At 39.7% G+C, this 20,676-nt stretch overlaps 1 protein-coding gene across 4 annotated transcripts in view; it reads right to left on the bottom strand.

The window, feature by feature from the left end:
• The window catches only part of LOC120905116 (serine/threonine-protein kinase 24), a 44,755-nt gene extending 27,515 nt beyond the window's left edge, over window positions 1-17,240 (bottom strand). The window contains exon 1 of one of the 4 annotated variants that reach the window (XM_040315850.1): window positions 15,078-17,240. In XM_040315850.1, coding sequence (XP_040171784.1) covers window positions 15,078-15,092 — 15 coding nt within the window. In that variant the 5' untranslated portion in view covers window positions 15,093-17,240. The other 3 variants (XM_040315847.1, XM_040315849.1, XM_040315848.1) reach the window with 3 other exon arrangements.
• Between the last annotated feature and the right edge of the window lie 3,436 nt (window positions 17,241-20,676).

Here is a 20,676-nt window from a genome sequence, read left to right as displayed (position 1 = left end):
AGTTATTTTTTCATCGTTTTTTTATGCGAAAATGGCTGAAATATTTGCACAACATATTTATCTATCAGTTTCATAGCTTTTCCAGACCAGTTTAAGTAAAAAACATGGAAAAATAACATATTTTCTGAGGCGGCTACAAATTGTTTGGCAAAATACTTCAGTCAGCCGTCGCCAGATACGCTAATGAAAATCGAAATTACGCTATGCAGTACGATCAATGTAGCCCGGCCTTAAGTTTTAAAAAAATTAATTCGGAAAATAAAATTATTCCTCAAAACGATGTTATTTTGACCGTCTCAAAATAAGCTTTCGTAAGAATTTAGCACATAATTAGATAAAAAAGGATGTGTATCTAGTCACAAGACATTTATGTATGATTGACACGAAAAAAGTAGCATTTCAATTTAATGAAAGTTATTTTAATTTTAAGTATGTTAAATGTTTCGCTTAGGGCAAAATGGTCATTCCAGCTTGAGGCAAAATGGTCGTTCCAGTTTGGGGTAAAATGGTCGGTATGTTTTGACAGGACCAAAATGAAGAGGCTGTGGTGTAAGCAAAGATCACTAAAATATATTTGTTTTACATAAATGAACCTATATTATATGTTTATACTATCGAGAAGAAAAAAATGTTGACAACATATGAATTATTAAGATTTTCCAGCATTTTCTATATTTTTTAAAATTTTACTAAATAATTTAAAAAAAAAACACTTTAATGCGAAAGTTAAATCTCTACTCTTACAATTCTACCTGGATGCAACAGCTTAATACAAAGCCTGAAGTACAATTTTGCTCCTTTGTTTTGGTGTATTTTGACATTTGATGTATGACCATTGTTCCCAAAGCGTGATCGTTTTACCCCGCACAATACATCTTCACGACTGTTGATGTTGATTTTTTAATTTCATGTTAAACATTTGTATTTGAAATTAATACGTCAACTTTTAGGCTGGAAATAGACGAACCAAGATCATCGCGGTACCGCGAAAATCGCGTATGACTTGAGCTGTCAATTATGTTATAAAATCTGACAGATAGGCGAGATAATCGCGGTTCGTGTATGGAACCATCCGAGGTCTGGTGACGATTGAATGTGCCAAGAATAAATGTTTTTCTATCAATTTGCGAATCAAATTATTTATTTCACATAGTTTATGCAAAATAAAATACAAAACTCATTTCTCGACTTGAGTTTTCACACAAATCCGCCAGAAAAAGTAAAAATAATCGGTTCGCGCTACCGCGAAAATCTCACCAATACCGAAGTTGGGTATCTCTGCGAAACAGCAGGCGCGATTGGAGGCGCGGAAGATTTGACAGCTCTACTGTTCTACAACTGTTATAAACAAGGCGCGAATTTCGCGGTACCGCGACGATCTCGGTTCGTCTATTTCTAGCCTTAGATGTTTTTCATTAAAGATATTTTAAAACATCGCTTGCCGTCAAAACATCAGTGTAAAGAGATTTATCCAATGAGATACAGAACTAAGTCCTAAACAGTGCCATTTCGCCCCGCCTTCTCCTGCTACATAGAGTTTAGATTAAGTTTTTTTTAATTGCTTAGGCTACTACGAAGGCTATGAAAATATTGCAATAAATAATTAGATTCTAAGTTTCAAGAAATGTGTATATTTGAGAAGATTCAATAAATGTATTGACTATTGTCATTTAGATTGGAAAAATCATATTGTAATAGATTCATATACAGTGGAGCGCCGTTTATTCGGGTACCTTTTATCCGGCTATCCGTTTATCCGTGCTGTTGAGAAATGACAGTTCATACAAAGGTGACATTGCGTTCTGAGATGAATATTTGAAAAAACGGTTATAAGAGCACATTGTCATAACAAAAAACACAATATTTCATGGCAAATTTCAAATATTCTCATTGGAAAAACATGAAATTAATAAAAACTGGTTTATTTTTATCAAAAAATAAGAATATTTTCCAAAACTTAATCAGGAATTGATTGTAAAATACATAATTTGACTCATTATCCGTGTTATTCGCATATCCGTGCGAGGTCAGGTCCCGAGAAATCCGGATAAACGGCACTCCACTGTATTATATTATTAATCATCAGAATGCATTGTTGCCTTTTCACACCACAGCAGTACTAACAAGGAAGACTTGGCTGAACTAGATAGAATTGTAACTAATTTTTTAATCAATCTTTCAACTTTCACCATCTTTTCAAGGACCAACAAAATGTCAAGCCACAACTTGACCAAATGTTTAGTGACTAACGCATCCCAATTGTGTCGTATTATTATTTCTTACCGATCAGTTTACATTTTGTGCCATCAACTCCTATTCCTACTCCTGTTCCTATCATTTTTAAACACATCATTTAACTCACCTGGAAATAGAAGAACAAGAAAAATGATTAAAATTAGAAAGCAAGGTATAATGGCACTAAATTTAGCGGAAATTAAACTTAAATCATTTAAACTTTTCATTTGTTTTGCAAGAGCCATACACACTTAAAAGATGCGGATATATTAATACATCGCATGAAATAACACAAACAATTTATAATATTTATAGCAAATGTATGTTTGCATTGCTTTTTATGTTGTTTTAGATTATTGCTTATTTCACCACTTAGCCGACTATCTGCAAAGGACTTCTCAACAAGCTTTTTTGATGGAGTGATAATTTCTGAACCCGAGAATAACACTCACGTTTGGTTGTGTTTGGAGTGCTTACATTTAGCACTTTGTGTATTCACAATGATTGACTGGCTCTCCAATATGACGCCGTACGTACAGACAACAAAGACACGTTTGTCACGTTGCTGTAGGTCTTCAGTTCTAAATCCCACAGTTCGCTTCAAAGAGGTGCAAAAAAACAGCTTAATAATGCTCCAAGTCGCTGCATACAACCATACAAGAAAAACGTGTCATTTCAAAGTTACCTCTAGTTGAGCGCAGAAAAGCCGAATGGAAGTACAGCTATTTTTAATTTCTCATTTCAAAAGCTTAGCGAAAGCTACCCTGAATGTGACGGTTTATAGCCGTGCTAGTAAAGCAATGTTTGTTTATTCGGGTACGGCACCGACTGCTTAGGGCTACACATCAGCCAACACGTGCCTTAGAACGCAAAGTGTCACCCGATCCAATATGTTCCCGTGCTCATTTATTTTAGCATATGATTTATGTTTACGAGTAACGAACTTTGCTAACACGTGACGTTTAACAGTTAAAAAATGCGGTCGACATTCGTTAAAATATATTCCTATTAAAATTTATTCAAATAAGCAGAAGAAAAATAATAACTAACTAGTCCATACCACATTCGATCCTGCTGTTAACAGTAAACAGTAAGGGAGAGAGCGAATAACTGAAAGGAGAAAGTGATCCTGTCTTTATACTCTGGACCCAAGATATGATGCAAATATTTCAAGTACAGCCACTGCTCATTTGAATAACAGCTCATCGATTAATAGGTGTGCTAGTTTAACCTCCCTAGCGATCGATAATATCGTTTTCCGAAATGTAAATGTAGGGGAACCACCATCCGCAAGCGATTTTGATTTTCTGTTTTATTGAAACGTTTTTTCTGTATGTATATTCCTTTGAAAAGTACCACAGTCTTTTCAATTATTTTATTGCATACTTTTAGCTTGGGAAAATAAGCTTTGTCACATAATATATATTTTTTTTATTCAGGAGGGACGGCTTTGCCGTATTGCTGTCACATAATATATATGCTATGCATAAATAGTATCATTCACGAGATTTTACGCGAATATGCTATTTATAGACCATATGGATCGATGGTTACACACAAAAATTGGAAATGACAATACAAAGGATTTTGCATTAAAAGGATAATAGATTAATTAAAACGTATCCGAACGATAAGGGCCGTATCTATCGCTGAGGGCTAATAAGGACGGATAGATATATTTCAAAAATAGCTTGTTCACTACAACGAGCCGCAAAAAAATTCAAGAAAAAATCGGTCATTTCATAACTTAATTAGAATTATTGCAAATACATCATTACTTTAACTAGTATCGTGTTATGAAAACCCATCTTGGAGTTAAATTTATAGTATTAGAGAATATAAGTTCTAGATACATAGGACAACACGATTCTTACATACCAAGATTCGCCTAATTAAAACAACTTCAAATTCATTCCAAAGGAACACATTCAACCTTGCGTTAGAAACCCACACAGTGACAAAAATAACATACAAAACCACACTTCCGGCTCAATGATGGACGATAAGGTTCGTCGGCAAGAAACGCTTCGGGGATAGAATTGCTTTCAGGAAAATAACTATAGCGCAACCCCCGTATCGTGTAAGTCTCTACCGGTCGATTTATTTTCCACTAACGTATGAAAGTGTTTAGCACATACACTAAAAAGGCTAACGCAGCGAAATATCAATACAAAACTGCCTGCGACGCCAACGAACAGTCTAAACGTACGTTTACTGCTCCCGCTGGTTCTCCGACGATTTAATCCAATAAATAGTTTTTATTCATATTCGTAATTTTCTAACGTCCGCTTGACGTCAAGTATGCAAATAAGTTTCCTACTACAAGGAGAACTAATTTTGGTTATAAAACGTTGTCTGTGCCTTGCATGCCCTATCCCTACCGAAACTTATCGGATCTTAAATAATCTCTTTTTATATGCTTGTTCCCTAGCATGGAGGATATTCATTTAAATAAATTAAAAGTTCTTGTTCTTGTTTAACCATGCATATACAAAATTATTTTCAAATTTAAAGTTGTCAATGTACATAAACACATTCAAACAGCTTCTTAATGCAGGGAATTTAGGATTATCAAAAGCTGAAAAACATTGTAGGCACCTCGTACACCAATGAAAATATATTTTCTTGTGATCTGACTTCAACAACAAATATCATCGCACTTTTCAACAAAAGAGGGCTCTAACAAAACCAGTGGTCAGTTAGAGGCAGAAACTAATATCCTAGGGTAGAATGTATGTGAAAATTTCATTAGCTCTTTCTGCAAAATGAAACTTCCTTCCAACGTACCATGGACATACGGCATCCGGAATTGAGCGGCTTCGTCCTGGAACATATCTTTCCCGCATCTTTTTGCTGTTGCGGGGATCGTGCCGAAGAGAAAAACGAAGCACAAACTCCTTTTCCACTCGCCGTAGGATGCTGACGTTTTCCACCACCCCCACAGTTTTCGTTATTATTGTTATTATTATTGTTATAATGATAGTTGTGGTTGGTGTTGCTGTTGGGGCTATGACACATCAGTTCTGATGACTCACGATGTTGATATTTCATTCCGTCTACCTTCGCTATCACTCGATTCCGGTTGCAATCGATGCCCGGCGAGTGGATCGATGACGATGAGGGTGGCGAAGAAAGGATGCAGCTGACATTGTGATGGCCAGTGCCATTGCCATTTCCGTCTCCATTGTAGCCAACTACACCGGCATCGGAGTACTGTTGGCCACAGTGGCCGGAAGACGTTCCTTCACTGCCAGAGGCGGATGTGGTGGTTGTTGCAATCCCAGAGGCATTTTGGAGCACCATCGCAAATCCAGTGGGCGATGGACACTCCTCAGCCTTGTGGACTGTTTTCCAACGGCGAAATATCGTAACAGAAAGGATGTACTTGAAGAAGTTGATTCTTTTCTTCTTCACACCAGCCTTACACCGCTGCACGCGATTATCAATGGTTGCAATTTGTTCTCGTACTATCGCAGCGGTGATGAGTTTTCCCTAGTGTTATTTAAGACACTTTATTGCGAAGCGGACAAACTTTGCGTTTTTACTAGCACCAGAAGCGCTTCGCACATTCACACACAAGCAATTCTAGGCTCCAGCAATAATTAATCGTTGCACAACTCAGAAAACCGGACATATGTTTGCAATTTGTGAGTTCTGCTATAAATTGCTCCCTGGTGACATTATCAACCGACAGTAAGGCACGAAAGATTCATTCAGCTTTAATGCGGATCACACACACAAACTCACACATCACACGACAGGCATCGGGTAGGTAATGTAAAATTCACATTAAATCTAGCAAAGTCGTGCCCAATCCACACAAAAAACGTCAGGTTAGACGTGGTGGTGGAATTGGAAGAGAAGCAGCACAAAACGTAATGAAAATTAAACGGCGAAACTTTCACTTTTCCTGCACCACCCAAAATCACGGAAGGATAATTTTCGATCGCTTCGTATGAGGGAACACAACGACCAAGCGGTGCTTGCCACAGCTGAAGGACTTCTGTTTTGAGAGTATCGGTGAAACGGCGTTGGCAGCTCGTGCGAAGGATAGTTCGAAACCATAACACACCGACGAGAGCCGAGCCGCCGAAAGGATGACATAGCAATTCGAGCGACAACAGAGAGACCATTATTACGATTCGAGTTATATTCGAGCAGTTCAGACGAAGAGAGAACAAAATATGAATGAAGCAGCCATGTTCGATACTACGCTCGCACTTTGGCGAATGCGTGAGAGCGTTGAGAATAAAAAGGAGTACTTCGAGAGTGGTAAAGCACAAAACTACTGCTGCAAAAAATGTCGGGAGAAAAAGTCAGAACATTCTTCAAGGGACGAACCATGCGTAGCAATTCACAAACCACCTTAATAAAACACCGGGTTTTGCAGAGATATCATGAAGTCAAAGCATGCATCTGCTCCGGACGAAAACAAGCTACGTGAAATAGAACATTTAGAGATTCTAGGCGATGCCTAAGAGTTTTTTATACCAAATTTGACTAAAAACAATATAAACAATAGGGCCGGACAATTCCTATCAACCTAAACCTGATCTCATCTTTCTCTAAAATAAATTATATCAAACTATAAAATCCGGCAATGGATGTATAACAACGACAGAATTATAATCAACTGAAGCTTTAGGTATTCTATGAAAAAAAACGCATTTCTCGATTGGAAAATGTAGCAATTGGAAAGGGTTAGGCTTATGTATTGCTAATGAAATTTATGTACATATATAATTTATTGTAACAAAAAACATAAAAGCAAAGCAATGATAGTTTTTTGCGTCTGAAACAGTGATTGATGTTTGTAATTCGTGACAATCATACGAACGCTACTTTGAAATTGCACAGGCTTTTTAGTATTTTTTAGACGAGAATCATTTCTCATCTGACGATACAATCTGACGAAAGTCATCATCTCTTTCTATCCACTACACCGCTGATGCGCCGAAAATATGATTTGATATCTAATTATGTATAGATAGTTTATATTCTAATCATAATGCAATTCTGATCATAATGCAAATCATAATTTTTTTAATGCAAGCAAAAAGCTAAAGCGTATAAATTGTGGGAAACATTTTTTACAACACACAACCATATTGTGCGCTACAACATACTAAATCTGCCTATTACATTTAGGGACACATTATTTTGCAGTATTTTTTATAAACTTTTCATTACATCGAGCGTCCTACCCGATTACTATAAAGCGAGCTAACTTCCGGCTAGATAATAGAATCTGTCAGCCTTAATCTGTGAAGCTATATTTCATCGATTATCCACACGACACCAAGCCGTGTCGAGCTGATAAACCATGAGAGTAAAAAAATCATCGATCGATACTGGAAAAGTGTTGAAGCCAAATATGAATAACATGTAAACCCTGTAATAACGCTGACGTCGAGTGGAACGTGTTCCCATCTATCCAACGTTAGATTAAATTTATTAATCTTGCTTGAAGCCAAGTGTACGGGAACTATTACATCAGCCGTGCCAAATTTTATGAAAAGTTACCTTGTATTGGCCTTTCCAATCGATAACCCTTCTATTGCCTATATTATCGTTACATTTTGATTAACATTTATGTTTATGTATTAACATTTATGAAAGCCTATGTAGGATAATTTAATGACTTTATGTAAAATCCATGAAGAATATATCCATGCACTATACATAAGGTAGGTCAGCATTTACATTAGGTAGGAGATGTCAAGTTATTCGTAACGTCATTCCTCAAATTCTCAGAACAAAATTTCAAATGTTTAAAGGCTTTAAAATTGTAATTTCACGGTTTATTCATTATTTGCAAGCAATATACAGTGGAATCCCTCATAACGAGTTTAATCCGTCCCAGTGTTTCACTTGTTATACGAAAAACTCGTTACGCGGGAGGCTCTTTTCCATATGATTTGTATAAAAAGTAAAATAATTGGTTTCGGGACCGCAAATGTGTCGATCATAAGGGCATATACGAACAATGTTCCCATCGAGAAGATATTGGTAGTTCACCATCGTTGTCGTTATTGAAAAAGTGATGGATTGTTTTAATGTTTTCTTTAATATTTCCCAAATACATTGTTTTAGAACGATACATTTTGGTATGTGTCTAAGAAGGTTTTGTTGTTCCACAAATAGACATTTCTTGCTAGATATTTTTCAAAAATAAGCCTGTTTCATCATAGTTTTAATTGTTTTTGTGGGCAATATTCTTCAATACGAATAAGGTTTTAAAGTTGTCTATTAATTCATTGCAATCAAATCTACAACACACCTGCAGGTCACATATGTAGTCATATGGAAGTCTTGCAAATGGCACCAATTAGAAGGGGAGATTCTCGCCTTCATGAGCAAATCGATCCAGGAAAAACGCATTTGAAACATTCGCACACATATACCACACACTTGTGACTCAAACAATTATTACGACACTTCTCCGCCTGGCGATAGTTTTATGAGTGATAAACAAAATCAAAGAAATGCTCAATGTTTATCGATCATGATCTTGATTTCTCATCGGCACCGAAAAATGCACCAGAAGCACAAATGATTTTACTCGTTATGCAAGATTTCGCATGTAATTAGAAGTATTTGCTGTGCATTCCATTTGTTCGGTATGCAAAATGGGACTCGTTATGAGGGCTATTCGTTATGAGGAATTCCACATTATATACATTCACAAAACGGAAGAAACCATGGAAAAGTGTCAAAAGATCTAGAAAAAACCCTGTAGGAATGTAAATTGAATCTTTAATACGATTGGTCCTTCGTAGCAAACGTGATTTTTATGTGTAAATGTATTTATCTGTATCTGTAAAACATAAATGCACTGCGTTCACAATGAAGTCATAAAAATCATCCAAAATATTGAAAAAATCATAAAACGAAAGGTGAAATATTGAACTGTTTGCTAGCTATATATATAACAACTATTTCTCATCGAACATTGTTTCTTCATGACACTTCGTGACATGGTGCCGTTATATTGTCAATACATGTCACTTCATGCCACAGAGAGTCCAGAAAATAAGGCAACTGTATGAGATAAAGTGAGTACTCCTGGTAATGTGAGTTTTCTAGCTCAACTGCCTGTCTAGTATAGCGAAAAAAGTAGCATGTGGGGAGGAAATAATCAACCAGAGCTTTTAGGTCGTTCAACTTTTACAAACTTAAATCCCACAAACCACTAGCAGCCGTCGCCAATTCGCGGTGTTTCGTAAGTAAGTAAAAGTAAATGAGAAACCCATGTAAAAAAGGCATCCCACTCAAATCGAAACCTTTCGTAGATGAAAAAACAAAACACTCTGCTGGTGGCGGTTGAAATATTATTTTAAATCCAAAACTAAGGGAAATATTTGATATTGTAAAAAGAGGTAGAAATGGTATGATAGAAAATATCATATTATATTAAATCAGATTAAAATTTTTCGTCAAAATTGACAAAAAGCCCTTTCATTCGATGGACTTATAATGGTAGTGTGGTGTTTCAGCACTGTTATTTACATAATTATTTTACATCTCACACTTAATAGAAGATAACTTTCCCTCAATTTCTATTTTTTCGATATCTTGTTCTTGAAGGACATATTTCCTCGATGTGTTCTTCAAGATCTTGTTCTTTTTCACGAATATTTATAGATGGCGAGCAAAAATAAGTGTTTTAAACTGCTTTTTTAATAAACAGTTTAAAAAGATAATAGCGCCATATGCAAGGTTGGAGTCTTTTTTGTTTAAGGTGTATTAAAAACACAAAAATGATCAGAAAAAAATCCAACACTTCAAAATGCACCAACAAATGAACAATGTTAACGCATTAAAAAAGCTAACTCACACAAAAGCACCGGTGAAATGAAAACAGTACACGAATCAAACAAAATAATGTGCAGCAAACACTTTGGCTGCTATCAAAATACCGTAAAGCGGTAGGTGAAGAATCCTACATTGCCATCGTTCCCATCTATTGCTTCTGAACGCTTTGTAGGCCGCTTGATGATGCTGCCATCTTTTGCCTATCACATTGACCGCCACATTTTCTTGCCTCCTCTACATTTAGGCCAAGTGTTCCCCAGCATTAGAGAACTGGCAGGCCAGCGCCAGCTACTGATCCCGTAGCAAACGAAGTGAACGTAGCAAACAAACCAAAAAAAGCAACAAACCGAACTCGATACCTGTTTTTCCTGCTGCTGCTGATGATGATGGTGCTGATTAACGGTGAACTCATCCGTTGCGGATTCGATGCCACTTGCCGCAGACCAAGAGGTGGAAGCAGAACCTGCCGACAGTGGCCTCTCCGGCGTGCACGACGGTTGATGGTAGGCGGCCAACAATGCCTCCTGGTTCCCGGCGGTGCACCCGACGCCCACCGAGCTTATCTGCCAATCGTGCACAATCGTTTCGTCGACCATGGTCAACGAATGCGACGTCATTTCGGAATCTGCGGCTGGCGTCGTATTGGCCGGATCGTATGAAACGGAGGTCCTCAACAGCGAGGACACTGGATAGTTGCCGGTATCGCGGCTCGAGTATACCATTGTACACGATTGTACGATTGTATGCAGCGAAACAAAGGATGTACAATTATCAATCACTATCGCACAAAAACCTTTCCGGCGTAGGACACTCACACCCTTCTCAAGGACCGTATATAACACCGGTATGATAAATCGGCGTATCACTGGCCAACGAGGTATTTGCGATAATTTTGCTAACAATCGTGGCTATCTCACAATACACCAGCACTTTCAAGCACATCACTGATAAACGCATACATCACCAAGAAACTGGGCATGACTCATATAATGTGGGTTATTTTCCAATACTTGTTGCAACCAAACACATTATAATGTTTCACTACCTTCCTGGCATTGGACGGAAAACTTCATTACACAAAACAACAGCCACCACCACATCCGATATAGATTACAAGCAACTATTCGTAATGTGATCTTTTAATCATCTAATTTCGAACAGCTCTTAAATCGATCTTGTAAGCAAAAGGAAAGGCAACCCCTTCCAACGAATTATGCACGATTATTAGTGCCACATAGACTCTCTAGCGGGGTTTCCGTCAAATCCGAATCCGGATTTGTATTTCCCGATTTTAATTTAACCGACCGACGAAAATAGACTCAACAAAACAGCAAAAGAAAGCACCTGGAGACACACAGCTAAAACAGTCGAATATACAGTACACTGCAAACAACACAACCGCGTGCTTCCGAGGGGAGAAAGATACTGAATGCGCCTGAGTTGAGAGACTGCGCGAGCCTAAGACCTGCCTCGAGAGTTGATTATTGCGCCCAGCTGGTGCGGTGCCGCAGCTGCACCCGGTGATGAGGAGAAAAGGGGACCTTGAGGAGGGATGCGGCCAGATGGGGCAGGTGGCAGGTTGTGATGAAGCCCACTTCCTCGATGGGATTGGTGGGTTTGTGGGAGAAATTAGCTCAGTCATTCACGTTCTCTTCTTCCTGTGCCGGGCGTTTCGGAGGAGGGAATGGAATCTCAAGATTGTTGCTGCTGACGTGCGAGTGCGCGCGCGGTGTGTTTGTGTCGCCCTGGGAACGCTTTGTGGGGAAGAAAAAGGTGCTTCACCGGCCGAGCCCAACAGCAACAAAACGCCATTGGACGACGCAACTACATCAGCATTCCGACCTGTCACAAGAAGTAAGTCAACGGCACGGTTCGTAACCGGATCCACTTCCTTCCACGCGTACGCGGACTATGCGAGCGACTTGTTGATCTTGGTATCTCCCGCAAAACTGCCGTTTCAACAGTAGTTCTTGCAACGTGAACGTGTTTTCAGCAGATACTTTCCTTCTTGGGCTGCGCAAAGCGCCCCATTGAAGACATTGCTCATCTACGAGAAGGTTGAATAGAGGAAGGCTTGGAAAATGTAACAACCCCAAGTCAATGTTTGACCTACTTTTGTAGCTGAAATAATGAAACCCGTTTGTTTGCCACCCATTGTCTTCGAGCATCGTTTTGCCAATTGGACTGTCGAAAATTTGCTCTATTATGGTGCATACAGGAATGAAATTCATAAATGAAATCAATACACCACATCGTAGTGTATAGTTTCAATTAATAAACTATAAATTTGGCTTTTGTTTTTACAAAAAGTTGTAGTACAATTTTAAAATACAGAAAAAATGCTTTATGTTGGAAATGATATAAAACCTCCCTGCACAAGAGCCTTGCCAAACCAATACTTGATTGAAGTTCAAGAACCAAGACAATCCAAAGAGCCCTGTTGTAAGCGATCGATCAATCCGTTGATTGTTCAAATCTTATGCACTTCGATTCACGTGTAAGCATTTCGATCGTCTGAAGCGCTTAATGCGTTATCCCGACAACACAACTCACTATACACACTTGATGGCTCGTCTTTTATGGAAAGGTTATTGATCGCGCATTCAACTAACCTAGATTAGTAAAGAAGGTAACATTCATGACAAGTCCAGTGTCTTTTACCTTAAAATGCTTTCGACATCGTTTAACAAACAGGCCAATCAATTAAGTTAAGTAATAAGGTTATGTTTCTTTAATTGTCTTTTTCGAAATCAATAGCAATCATTCATCACACCAATATTACCGGTGACTATAGGATCGTGGCAACAGCAAAATGATTATATATAAAAACTCAGTGGTTATAAAAATTCATTATACTGGCACACTATCTTACTTCCCTACGCTACTCATTCGCTGTGCAGGTGGTATCGCGGGAAAAAAACGATACATGCAAATTTGTTGTACGATGATGCACCTGGAGAAATGCATGTCCCAGCAGCGAAAGTTGCCAGACAACAAATAGAAGCGCATTATCATTTTCGAACTGTTCTGCCGGCTGGAAAAGCGTTGAAAGTTGTGCGAAACTCCTTTAACAGGTTTCTTGCAATCGTTATCGTTTGAAACGGTGAAAAAGTATGTTATAGCCGGGAAACTCATTATCATTATCACGACAGTGCATAATTGTGTAGGAAAGAAAACGTTTCTACAGCAGCGTGACCCCAAACCAATAGCATGCAGGGCCAAAGGTATCAAAAGCATTTCGCACGCGCGATCATGCGCAACCCACTAACTCGACTAGGGTTTCGTTTTCGTTAGGAAACTTTTTTTTGTAATCGCATAGCTATTGTTTTGAAGTAGCGGCGTGTCACAAATGTCTGTTTTCACCCGAATAGACACTAAAGTTAATCGTTAGTTGTACCACCCGGAGAGGTTTCCAATTGAGCATGTAAAATTTTCTGTCGACATCTATTCTACCTGGAAAAGTAGAACAACATAAGTACGCTTCATGCGTTATGATTAAAAGCAGTCTCTATGCTAACAATATTAACAGTCGAACTGTTTTTAATATGATTTATTCAGCATTCAATAGACGACATAGAACAAAAGATAAAATAAGAGTAAAATTACAACAACAAAAACGCAACAAAATAGCCAAGAAACCTCCCTCACTTTATACAGTGCGACCAGTTCCGATTCCGGTTAACACGTATAGAATTTATGGCAACAGTTATATAGATAAGCACAACCACATGGAAAGTGCTCAACCCCAAACGCAACCAATCCAGCGATCCACTCTCTTATCAATCTATAAGTCTGGTATGGATGAAAGATTTTTCACACCGTCACACAGCATTTACTGTGTACGGAATATGGCTGATATGGGCTGTGTGACTTGCACTACGGCCGTATTGTCCGTATAAAATCGCGTCGGAATGTGTGATTCATTCAATTGAACCACAAACAACACGCTCTAATGTTTTGCTATACATCCTGTATCTATTTTTGCGATAAGTCCAATGGGATTTTGGCCTTCGCGCTTGCAGCGTAATCCTAGTGCTGGAAGAGTTTGTTGACTAAAAAAACTCAATATTGCGTAATAAAAACACTAATCTTGCTATACATGTTTAGGTACCGTGTAGTACACTTTCATTTTGTATGAATTGCATGAATCATCTAAATTTAAATATCGTAGTACATGCCTGCATATTATTTATACAGTTTTTGATAATTTAATCAGAAAAAAATATACAACTTTAGTATAAGTCAGCAAAACCGTTACACAAGTTTGGTATAAGTGCACACAACCGACATAACATACCTATTAAAATGTTTCCTTTCTAGACGCAGTAATTGCTATTTTTTTAAGCTAAAGGACAGCTATTTCCGATCCTCTTATAACATCGTAAGCTTAAAAATGTGCAGCTGCTGTTGGTAAAACGATTTCGCTATATTTAGCAACCGACATTTCGCATTTGCGGGCCACATTCACACTTACACCGTTCACATCAATGCAATTGGATGCAAGGGTTCTTTTTACTATCGGACTGGATATATTCTTGCAAGCGTTAAAGTATCAATCATACTCATTTCAACACGTTTGTAATGGAATCTGCTCGTTATTGAGATATTTTACAATGCAAGAAAAGGCAAAGAGCATCCGTTAGATACCAAATATGCTACTTTCTGCTGGTTATGCCTACAGTTGCGAATTTGCCAACACGCCGAAATGTACAGTGAGACTGATCGATAAAAATGACAATGCCAGTATCAGCTTGCCCTCTTGCTGTCGGCTACGGAAGCGTACGAAACCGCAGCGTTAGAAGCATTTCGGTCAAGGTCGTTGGTCGGAGAAGATTAATGTCCTGCAACGTCCATCTGCAACGCGAGCCGTATTAGCGTATTATCAATTACAATTCATCCGAGCAATCAAACTTTCCATACGAAGCACATACAGGTCAAACCAGGTTGAGAGGGCGAGAAGAGTTACTTCATGCACTAAAATTGATAACAAAGCGTACAATTAGTAATGTTTTCTGAAAGACACCTACCTCGTTGAAAGCCATGGCTGTAGCCGCTGGAACACACTACTGCTTGCAGATGAAAATGCTGAATGTAATGCTGATGCCTGCCGGATCCGGGCACGGGATGTTTCCGTTCTTACAAGAAATTGGCACACTCGCAGGACAACAGTACGCTGGGCACATGTACTCGCGTTTGCATTCGCTCCGTACGTCGAACTACCTGCACAAACATACGATGCGCACGACACACGCTTGTTGAGAGACGCAGAAGAATGTCCCTGCTTCGCACCACCGCAGTTCCCGCACCAACCGGATGATCTGTGTTTTGTAAATACTCGTAAGGCCTTTTGCAATGGATGCGCAAAACAAAACCGACGGTGGTGCGTTGGTTTGTTTTCTCTTGTGTACTTTTCACACCACGTTGCTTCGGCGTTCCTGTGTGGCGACGGTGACGACGGTCATGCGGAAGAGCAGAGCAACAACAGTTTAAGGACAGTCGCGTCGTGTCCTACCAGTGAACGGTCGGCAGCCCCGGAGCCCCGTTTGTTTGGTTTGATTGTGCTGACGGCGAACGGAAGCAAGGTGCAACAAATGCGCGCCTTTGGAAAGCTGCACGCAAATGTCGGAAGGCAAGAAATGGTTTGCCCACAGCAACAAAACTTTGCCGCGAAGAAAAAAACTAAAACCGCGAACGAAGTCGACTGAGTGGGGGGCGCACAGGCTAGTTGGCTTGAGCTGTTACTGCCAAATGGCGAAAATAACTGGTGTGTGACCAATTAAGTGTGACGTTCTCTTGCACGGGGGGCCTTTTACTGGCGCACTAGAAACCGTCGATGAGGTTGCTTTGGTTACTTTTCTGCGTTTTCTATTCGGGAGGCAACTGCACTAATTGACACGTTCGATCGCACCAGGCCGCGCGCGCTTTACTTGCCTGCTTTTCTGTTCGTTTTGTTGCCAAGGTCGACTTCGATAAGCAGTGGCCAACCGCACTGTTGTTATACTAAATCCAATATACCCAGCCGGGTATGTTGCTGCTTTTATTATTACGTAACCGTTTGCCGGCCTTCAGTTCCGCCACGGTGGACCAGCGGAAGACGGGGATTCCTACGCCAGGTACCAATCAGGCGACACTGTTCGCACCACCCGATGGTAAGCAGTACGATGATGAAGATGGCCGGAAATAGAACCGAACCATTTCCGAGCTCTGCTGGTTACCAACAACGGGTGAAGCAGCAGGCAACAACACACAGAGATAAACTATGTGTGTGTGTGATCATGACAATTGGTGCTTCCAGTTGAGTCTTCTTTTTTCAAGCAAACCAGCGATCTGGCAAAGGAACGGTCTGTCTCAAACTGTACTTGCTAACAATATTCTCGGTCGATACACAGTGCCAACAGGAGCCAAACTGCTTGTCAGTGGTTTCTATATTCACAGTCTCGCAATGGTTCCAATGGAGCTCGTTGAGGGCAGCTACCGATGGGAAAAAGTAATAACAAAACGAGATTTCCCTTACGTTAGAAGCACTGATCGCATTGCATCACCAACGACGACGACGACGACAACACGATGTTGCTGCCACGGATAAGCTTTCTACCCTTTTTTCCACGGATGCTGTCTAGCAAAAACACGGCTTGTTTCACGTCTCTCCAGCGAACAGCGATGACGACGATCGAGACAGCCAACAATTCTTGTGGCAACCTTTTCTTTTTTTTTGCTTAACCTATCCGTTCAGAATTAATTTCTACACCAAACCGATACGCGACGTCTGTCTTGGAGTATAGCGGCGGTGGCAGTGGCGCAGAACATTCCGACACAGGGTCTATACAAATTTCGCTTCACACCACACGCTGGCAAGGTTCTCCCACGGCTGTGTGCATTTTCTGTTTTGCGCAACTGTTTACCAGCACTTTACTACACCTTCAGCAAAAGTCGTGGGTAGAGAGAGGCCGCAGGTTTCAACTAACTTCGCCAAATCGCGACACATCTACACTGGGTGCAACGACTGTTTTCGGTTAGGGATTATTGTTTTCCTCCTGCACGCTACTTAATCGTGTGACTCTAGCAAATGGCTTAATGGGGAAACCTTTTTTCGGCTTCAAAAATGCACAACTGTACCAAAATAATAGGAAAAAACTTTTCTGTTTTCATTAAAATGCCTTATTGAATTTTCTACACTTCTTGTCAAGAGGAGGACGGGGTTTGACACTGATTTCGTCAAAAAATGCTACAGTGTTGACATTTGTTTCGTTAAAAAGTGGGAAGAAGTTTGATTCAAATTTCGTTGAGTTTTAAAATATGCTATGACCCAAGCAACATTTTCTTTAAATTGGCTGTTATATTATTTTATTCTTCAAAAATTCATTTTTCCCAAGCGCCACAGATTAAGCTTAAACGACTGAATAATTGAATATCCATAGAAAAAAATGAAAGCTCCACTGCTTCATTGCTTTGAGCAATAGATGGCGTATTAAAACTCATCATTATATTGCTATCCTTTTCTTGCAATGTGTTTCGACAAGTTTCATCTTATCATGACCGATATAGGGTAACTGTACCAGTTTTCGGCAGAGTACCTATTTTCGGCAGGGTAGCTAAAAACGTGAAATTCTGCACAAATGTGGAAAAAAATTTCACAAAACAGAATTTTGTAGTGAAAGTGTAATTAAATGATATTCACATACTAAATTTCCCACCATTTCATTTCGTATTTTTCAAAATATCAAATAAATTGTGCTTTTTTTCGGCAGCTTTGCTGTCAGCCAATGATTCGGCAGGTTTTGTGATTAAGAGAATCAGAACAGTAAAACAATGAAAAAGTGGTGTATATTAAAGATTTTATGCTTATTTAATTTATTCTAACTTGTTTGGAATTTTAAAATCACGATAAACAAGTTATTTTTCACTTTAAATGCTGCCGAAAATAGGTACACAGTAAATGTTCATTTTTGACAGCTCAATGTTGTGGGCTCCTGGCGAAACTCGGAACAATAACACCTTGGATTTGGCTGAATATTTCTATAAAAATAGATCAGAACACTACAATGCGTATATCGACGCATAATATGACCTTTCTTGAACCAAATATCACCAATTTTACGACAAACAATGCACTAACTTAAGAGAAAAATTAATATTTGTAAGCAAATTCGCACCGTACGCTATAACCATCAAACTGTCAATGGCTGCTCTGTTTAAATGTCGCATCAAAATGGCTGTCAAAACGGGCCAAAATAAGCAACATAAAATTATTAATTAAAGTGCTTTTTAACATCAGTATCAGGAAAGTAAGAGTGTAAAATTGCTTTAAACATTTTTTTTGTACATATTTACATAGATAATAACATTTCCTGACCCGTATTCGCGCTGCCGAAAATAGGAACACAACCTGCCGAAAATAGGAACAACCTGCCGAAAATAGGAGCAAAAGCAATGTTTGCATTTTTACGAATATTTATGAAAAAGCGCTTTGAACCGGCAAATAAAAAATAGTGTATCATATTATGAGAGTTTATCAACCAGAATAACATCACTTTCATGAAAAATAATAAAAATGTTTATTTGTGAGCAGTTTTTGTGAAACTGCTGCACTAGCGTGCCGAAAACTGGTACAGTTACCCTAGCCTTCTAACTTTCTGAGCGAAAATCTATATACAGTGTAACGTCGATTATCCGGGCAGCTCGGGACCGGGCGGTTACCGGTTAATCGATTTGCACGGATAATGGTCCAAGAAATGTCAAATTCATATAAAAATTAAAAAATCCACTAATTTTATGATTAATTCACCTTGAATCAATCAATAAATCGTTAGTAGAATATTATTTCAATCAATAACTATAGGTTGAACCACTGTTCATAAACAAAAATAAATTTCGAAAACACCACTTGACACTACAGAGCTGCACAAAAAACTGGTTGCCCACATGACTATCGCAGCAAATGTTCGCTGTACGTTTGAACAGCTGTCACATTTATAAGCACGGTTAAGCCGCCCAACGGTTAATCCGCCCCCGGATAATCGACGTTCTACTGTATATGGTCGTGTGGTCAGATACGTGGGTATCAACACCAACGACCAATACTCAAATCTCACTTGCTTCAGTGCTGGTGGTCTCTAGTGGTGGGAGCTCGGAATCGGACCTACCTGATTCCGATTCCGTGTTCGGAATCAATTCCGGAGCCGATTCCGATGCAGGAATCGATTCCGATTCCGGAGCCGATTCCGGAGTCGATTCCGGAGCCAATTCCGGAGCCGATTCCGGAGCCGATTCCGGAGCCGATTCCGGAGCCAATTCCGGAGCCGATTCCGGAGAAGATTCTGGAGCCGATTTCGGAGCCGATTCCGGAGCCGATCCCGGAGCCGATACCGAAGTTGGCTCCGGAGCCGATTCCGGAGTTGGCTCCGGAGCCGATTCCGGTGTTGACTCCGGAGCGAAATCATTCCGGGAATCTCCATGAGAATGGATCTTTTACAAGTAAATTTGGATTTTTGCGGTTATCAATAAGTAGTATGATTGGACCCAAACGCCTTTTTTTTATGGCGATGCCGAAACTGACTCCGTTTGGTAGCCGATTCTAATTTATGAGCCATTTCCGATTCGAGAGCCTACTTCGATTCCGAAACCGATTCCGGAGTCGATTCCGGAGTCGATTCCGGAACCGACTCCGATTCCGGAGTCGACTCCGGAACCGATTCGTATTCCGGAGCCGATTCCGGAGTCGATTCCGGAACCGATTCCTATTCCGGAGCCGATTCCGGAATCATCTCTGGAGCCGATTCCGATTCCGGAGCCGATTCCGGAATCGATTCCGAAACTGATTCCGGACCTACTATCCGGAATCGATTCCAGAAAAACTGCGGAGCTAGCCGGAATCGATTCCGACAAAAACTTTATTTTTGCCATCACTAGTGGTCTCCATTGAAGTTTAGTATTTAAACAATCGCATCGCCGTTCTAGTTCTAGCGATGCATAACTTCAATGCGAAACCATACAACAGTACAGAGGAAATGAGAAAGCTTTCCTCCAAGCGAGGAAGCTCAACTGGTTGGGTATCCCAAAAACAGATGGCGCCACCAGCTTTTTTGCTATTTTTAGAATGCATGAGTCGTTTGCCGTCTGCTAAACGAAGTCTTTCTATATTCCGTTTAGGTAGAGAGCTTGAATCGTTTAGAAGCCGTTTAGTGGTCGTTTAGTGGATTTGTGGGTTGGGTTGACCACACGACCATTCATATAGATTTTTGCTCGGCAAGTTAGAAGGCTATACAGGTCATGATTAGATGAAACTTGTCGAAACACATTGCAGAAAAGGACAGCAATATAATGATGAGTTGTAATACGCCATGGATATTCGATTTTCTAGTCGTTTAAGCTTAATCTGTGGCGCTTGGGCTAACCTGTGCTGCAGCATTAAGAAGACTGACGGCACCACTTGGTGACACTTTGATAAGTATCCTTAACCGGGCAATTATCCCAATAAAAGGTATGCAGGGACGGAATCGCAACCCCGTATGCAAGCGGAGTAAGTAAACGCTACATTATTCTTAGGGAAGAACGGAACTGACTTTATTCATTTAATTCTGCGTAGCCGTTCTACGCCGCTATCTTACTCTAGCGATGCCTAATCCT

Source organism: Anopheles arabiensis, chromosome 3 (assembly GCF_016920715.1).
Source record: "Anopheles arabiensis isolate DONGOLA chromosome 3, AaraD3, whole genome shotgun sequence".
Taxonomy (NCBI): Eukaryota; Metazoa; Arthropoda; class Insecta; order Diptera; family Culicidae; genus Anopheles; species Anopheles arabiensis.
This window is presented reverse-complemented; position numbering and strand designations above follow the sequence as displayed.